A 6,125-nucleotide genomic window follows, 5' to 3' on the forward strand; every position below is an offset into this window, starting at 1 on the left:
TTTCCCACAAAACAAATCAGAATGCAGGATAGAATCTAACAATGATATGCATTAAAGGAAAATGCATGCAGGAAACCTAGAGGTGATTGGCATGGTAATAGTTTTTCCTAAAAACAGAGACAGTACATGCAAATCCAACACACTGCAAGACACTGAATGACAAACTGTTAAATGAATCTGATTTATTTTTTACACAGCAGATGACCTGCTACAAGATTTATGATTCTCTAAAATACTACGGTGCAATATGTCAACCAAGTGCAGCTGTTTCTTAAAGATTCATACTATAGGAGTTACTAAGAATGTTAGCTGTTTGAACAGAGGCTGTAATATAGCTACTGTGGAACAATCTGTGTTTTTACACAGTAAAAGAGTAGGAAGCTGGTATTCTGCTGGCTCCAGGTGTGCACAGATGTTCCTGCTTTGAACTTTGACTAGGACGGTGGATAACTACTTCCTCTCCTTCATCTCGATGGACAGCTCTATCTGCTTCTTCACCGACTTGGACGATGAGCATCTCTTTGCGCTGCTGAAGTCTGAGCTTGGATCACTCTGGCTCTCTGAGGCTTCTCTTTCCATCAGGAAGACGGTTTGAAGTTGGTGGTGGCGTTTTTGTCGATGGGCCTGCCTGTTCCCGTAAACCGAGCTGGGCAGCGGTGTGGCCTTGAAGCCTTGGCGCTCCTCTCTCCGACTAAAGTTTCCCAGCTCCTCTGCTATCCTGGCCTCCCTCTTTCTCCTCTCTCTTTCCAAGAACTGGAAAGGCTCCTGACTCCGTTCGCGGACATTGCTGCAGCTTCCCCTGCCTCTGTGGCGACGGCTGATGATCTCATAGAGAGGCAGGTGGATGTGAGCCGGAGCGGGAGAGGCCCTGAACTTCTTCTGGCATTCTCTGAGCTCCTCCAGCTCTCTTCTCAGCAGGGTGTTCTCCAGCTCCACCTCTGAACGTGTCCGCACCCTGTGCCTCTTCCTCTCCTCTTCTCTCAGCATCATCTGGAAGGGTTTGGGGACGGTGACTTTGGACTGAGCTCTGCCACCTGTTTGACAGGACGCTCTTCCCTGTGGTTTCTGCTGAAATCGCAGGTTCTTTTTGGCCATAATGCGTTCTGGAATATGCATGAAGTTCCTGGATGAAATGAAAAGAGAAAAATATGTTTTTCTTTAAGGTGCTTCACTTACAAATATTGGAGGTATTGCAACCTAGGCTGTAAACCTGCTGATAAAACAACTGATGAAGGGAATCAGTAGAGGCAGCGGATGTTTTTCTCATTAAAAGTTTCTGTGTGAACTGAGAAGTTTTTAGTGACTTTTTGAACAAACCTCTGAAAGGGTTGCTGTAAGTTGGAAGTCCATCCCAGTTCTCCTAAGTAATCCTCCCCGCTGGTTTCTGATTGGTCAGAGCCGCTAGATGTGTCACGGAAATCCAGCTCCTCCTGGGAATTAATCCTCTGCAGTCTCCTGGCCGGCCCGCAGCCAAATGGGGCGCCGTTATTAGTCCTGTTAGGAATATAGTAACAAGTTCTGCATTATTGACATGCATTTCTTAATTATTAGTGAATAAAAACATAAATCTCCTTTTTTTTATTGCATTTTGTTTTCTTTCATTCTCCATATAATGAACATTTTCCCATAGTCTTTGTGAGGAAGCTGCTAAATGATGGTAAAACAGACTGAGGAGATGACTTCAGGCTTCGCTGTAGGTGTTAGCGCGATTAAATCTAAGCTGGCCTTGTTTATTTTTGGGATTTATTGACATTTATTAACATTAGAGATTGTCCACTTCCCTTCAGATGTAAATAAACTGTCTGATTCTCAACCTGACTACTAATCCCTTCTGTTTTGGGCCACACTTTTGTCTAACTGCGTAGTCAAATGTAAAGATGTAAACATTCAGGATAAATCAGGAGTTTATGTGGAACATTAAATTATTATATCTTGGTAGGTTTTCAGTTCTTGCTTATTTTGATGATTTTTTTTATTAAGTATTTCAGTCTGAACTCTTTAAAACGCTCCACAACTTCACCCCTCATCTGTCTGCTGTGGCCCCTGATGCACCACTGAGGCTTTCTTAGATTAGCTGGATTCACAGTGACATTAAATCACCACTTAAAGGATCTTTAAAAAGCTGATGAAGGTTCTCAGTCATCCAGGTCATAATCCATCCAAAAACAGAAAATTAAAATAAAAAAAATCCACTGGACTTTGTTTCCAAGTTTTGAAGAAGTTTGCTTCCCATCCAGGAAGCTTTGTCAATTCAAAATGTCAGGAATAGCATTGAGTTTGAGGTTTTATACAATAGCCCAACAAAGCCTTGGTTTTGTTTTGTTGGGCTACTGTATAAAACTCCAACTCCAAGTCAGCGCTATTCCTGACATTTTGAATTGAAAAATTCAATTCAAAATGTCAGTGGATTTTTTATTTTAATTTTCTTTTTTTGGAATGATCTTTAAAAAGGTTTGCATTTGGTTCTGTTAGAAATTTGACGTAAACACAAATTTTGTCTTTTATTTGAAAAGAAAAACTTGAAAAACACACAATACTTTTATTTCTGTGCACAATAAAGCATTGTTTCTGTTTATTTATCCCCTGCCCCAGGTTATTAGGACTGTGTGTGTAAAATGTGTAAGATATATGAATCTTTTTGCAAGGTACGGCAGATTGGATTAAATGAGAAGTTTAAAATAATTGCCTCATTTAACATCCTTTAAAATGTTCTTCCTCCTTCTAAACAAACAATGTATAGCAGCAGTTGAACATGACTGACCGGAACATGTGCTTTTCCTCTTTGTTTCTCCATCTTCCCAGAGCTTCCTCATCCTCCCTTCCTTCATGCCTGTCCTGTCCCTGACTGATGTACATCCTCTCCAGCTCTGCCATGTTTCTCAGGTGAGCGCTCTTCAGCTCCTCCAGCCTCCTGTAGTACTCCTGGTTGGAGAAGTAAACCTGCTCCTCCTTCTGCAGACCGTAGATTTCCAGAGACAGAGAGCTGCGGACGCCTCTGCCGCCGTTTCCATCCTCACTACTCTCTGAATCCTGGTCATTCTCCTGCAGAGTTGGATGTTCAGTCAATACACATAATATTTTATAATTACAGGAACAAACCTCTACGTGGTCGTAATGTAAGCTCAGCTTAAGTAAAGTAAAAACCACAATTATTGTTTCATTTCTCAACCAGAAAAAAGCTCAGGTTAAGGTTTAGATGCATAGATGCAGCATAATGCTTCTTTGCTCTGATTCTCTACGGTATTCTTGGGGGACTGAGGATAAAAGTAAAATAGGTTGTTCTTCAGGTCCCTTGATAGATGGAAAATTAGGAAAAAAGCAATGAAGCAATTATCTCATTTTACTATACGTCCGACCTGTAGCTGCACTTTAGATAAACTTAAAAAGCTGCAGTGGTGCACCAAACTTTGGTCTGCCGTTTGTGTTTACAGTCCAAAAATGGGTTGGGAAATTTTGGGTTTCCTTTATATAACAGAGAAAGAAAATCTCTTGAATTTGGTGATCTATCATCACCAAATACAGCTGATCGAGGGTTAACTTGGCTGATTTTCATCTGTTGCTAATTAATCTTTGCTTCACAACTTAGATGTCAGTTTCTTGTAGAATCAACCCAGGTTATTTTCTTTCTTTTTTTTCTTTTTTTTTTCAAAAAACATTGCAAGAAATTTATTTTCTTTAATTAGACCTGATTGACACATTGTTTTAGCTGAGGTACTACAATAACTGAAAAAACATCATCAGGTATGTAATAAAGCATTCTGCTTATATTTTCCTATTCAGACTCTAATGTTAGTACAGAAGAGTGTTGAATAAAAAATAAAAAAACATGACACAGTTATCACTATAGCCTGGTTCATGGTATAAATCCTCACCTCACTGATGCAGTCCTCGTCTCTCTGACCGTAGATTTCTCTCTCCTCTCCATACAAAGCCATCAGTTCCTCATTCTCCAGAGCAGACAATCGATACATCACTGCCATTTTTTCTTTATTTTTTTCTGCAAAACCTCACACCAAGTGCTTTTCAGTGTTCTTTGTCACCTTGGTCTACCCACTGACCTGCTGAACAAACAGCCTGTTAAGGCGAATGCAAAGATTAACACAGACTCCCCCCTTCTCACACATGCAGACTGCCAGCGTTATCCTCTTACATTGTCAACGCGATTTTGCGGTCACCGGTTAGAGCAGCGGCCAGGTGGGCCATATGGTCCTCTGGCTTTTCACTCAAAGGTGTAATTACCAGAGAGTGTTGGATGTCAGAGAGAATTTTGCCTGATCTGATTTTCAGATTAACTTAACACTACATTAGCTGATCCGTAGGGTACATCTGTTGGGGTGTAAAGAGGTCTGACATGTATAAAACATTGATTGGAAATCAACACATAAACCAGACAAAATATCACTGCAAAGGGATTTGATGTCGCAGTTTTTCTATTGACAAAGTTTATGGACATTTACATGTATAAAGTCATTTCTGTGTTTTAACCTGTTATAACCAAGGGTCTCGTACTTTTGTTATGTATATTACTCTGCCCAAAAAAATAAAGGGAACACTCAAATTATACATCCTAGGTCTGAATGAATGAAATATTCTTATTGAATACTTTGTTCTGTACAAAGATGAATGTACCTACAAAAATAACCCACAAAAGCCATCAATAGAAATTAAATGCATCAACCAATGAAGACCTGGGATCTCCTCCCAGGTTCCTGTAACCTCCATCTTGCAGGAGCTACTCACACATTCCACCCACATGAGGTCTAGCATTGTCCTGCATTAGGAGAAACTGCAGCAGCATATGGTCTCACAGTTGTTCTGAGGATCTCATGTGGTCTCCACATGCAGAAACACTTCTTTACTGACTGTGTCTTACTAATTGCCAATAAGTTCCACCTGTTTTCTATTGCATTTGCATAGCATCATGTTATACTGATTGTCAATCAGAGTCACTTCTGTTAAGATAATTATCATCAATGATGTGTGAGTTTAATACTCCTTAATATTAGCTGCCTGTAGCGTGTCAGAACTGATGTTTTTGACAATATTTGATCTAATTAAGACAGTTTCTCTGTCCCGATATACAGTTATAATCATTCTGTATGTGGAAAATATTTGGAAATGGAATAAGAGCGGCGTCCTTCAGCTAAGAACAAAGTGTAATATTTTGATAAGGCTGGAGCAATGATGTATCCTTATCTGCCAACATGTATGATGTAATGATGTGATGATGTGTCAGACTGGAGATGTATTAAATGCCTCTTTAACTGATAATTGGGGCCACTTCCTGAGAGGTGAGCCCAGAGGTGAGCAGCTGCCTTCTGTAAACTCTAAGCAATTTCTCTGATCTGAGTAAGATTACAATTTCTATCAGAATCTGTTGTCATGTCTCCTGGTTACTTAATAGATATAAGTTTTTAAGTGTTATTTAAAGAGTTTGTCCAGAGTGACCCCTTTTCAAGAAAAAGAACCAAAGAGAAAGGGCTTCAAGGTGTAGACACACAGAGAGCCTATTTTTAACACCTTCTAAGTGGACAGTTTGATTTCACAGAAGTTTTATTTAATTTATGTTACTTTTTTATGTTTTCCCTTTATTTATTCTTTGCAGTGTACAATTAATAATACATTTTTACCTTTGATTTCTAACATTGGCTTTCAAGTTAATTTCAGGTGAAAACAAACTTGGCAACAGCTTCAGATAAAGCTGCAGGGTTAAAGCTGCAGAGTTAGGCCACCAACCACCGCCAACTGCAATAATCCCTTTGCTTTCTCAACTCTGTTGTTCATGTCAGGCTTCAGCACCTCTCACCATCTGTCTCCTGTCTTCTTCCATTACTTTTACCATCTCTCTGTATGAAAGCCTGGAGCCACAGGTTTGTAACCTGCTCTGTACACAAGTCTGTTATTTAATGCTTGTTTGGTCGGTAATCACGTGGTTTTCACAATTTTTACAGGTAGATATATTTTCACTGATCTTGCCTCGATATAATTTGTAAAATATTTATCTATAAAGCCGTGGTCTAGCTGCATTAAGCAGCAATAATCCTGTGGCACAAGGAAGCATCCAGCTCAACCCCAAAAAGTCATACCACACAGAATGAATCCAAACACAACCCACAAAGCCTAAA

The 6,125-nt window shown here is 39.7% G+C and overlaps 1 protein-coding gene across 1 annotated transcript; it reads right to left on the reverse strand.

The window, feature by feature from the left end:
- Nucleotides 1-250: 250 nt before the first annotated feature.
- LOC107094034 (protein FAM161A-like) lies at nucleotides 251-4,054 on the reverse strand. The gene is made up of 4 exons (XM_015389427.1): nucleotides 3,873-4,054; nucleotides 2,762-3,042; nucleotides 1,318-1,494; nucleotides 251-1,123 (listed from the first exon to the last, which is right to left on the reverse strand). Exons 1-4 carry the CDS (start codon nucleotides 3,978-3,980, stop codon nucleotides 451-453), a joined length of 1,239 nt encoding a protein of 412 aa, XP_015244913.1. The 5' UTR covers nucleotides 3,981-4,054; the 3' UTR covers nucleotides 251-450.
- Between the last annotated feature and the right edge of the window lie 2,071 nt (nucleotides 4,055-6,125).

Source organism: Cyprinodon variegatus, unplaced genomic scaffold (genome assembly GCF_000732505.1).
Source record: "Cyprinodon variegatus isolate N-32 unplaced genomic scaffold, C_variegatus-1.0 Scaffold458, whole genome shotgun sequence".
NCBI lineage: Eukaryota > Metazoa > Chordata > Actinopteri > Cyprinodontiformes > Cyprinodontidae > Cyprinodon > Cyprinodon variegatus.

Coding starts and splice junctions, on each gene's coding strand:
- LOC107094034 (XM_015389427.1), bottom strand. CDS start 3,980: ATGGCAGTGATGTATCGATTGTCTGCTCTGGAGAATGAGGAACTGATG. Junction 3,043..3,872: donor ACGAGGACTGCATCAGTGAG/GTGAGGATTTAT, acceptor CCAACTCTGCAG/GAGAATGACCAGGATTCAGA. Junction 1,495..2,761: donor GAGGAAAAGCACATGTTCCG/GTCAGTCATGTT, acceptor TATTCCTAACAG/GACTAATAACGGCGCCCCAT.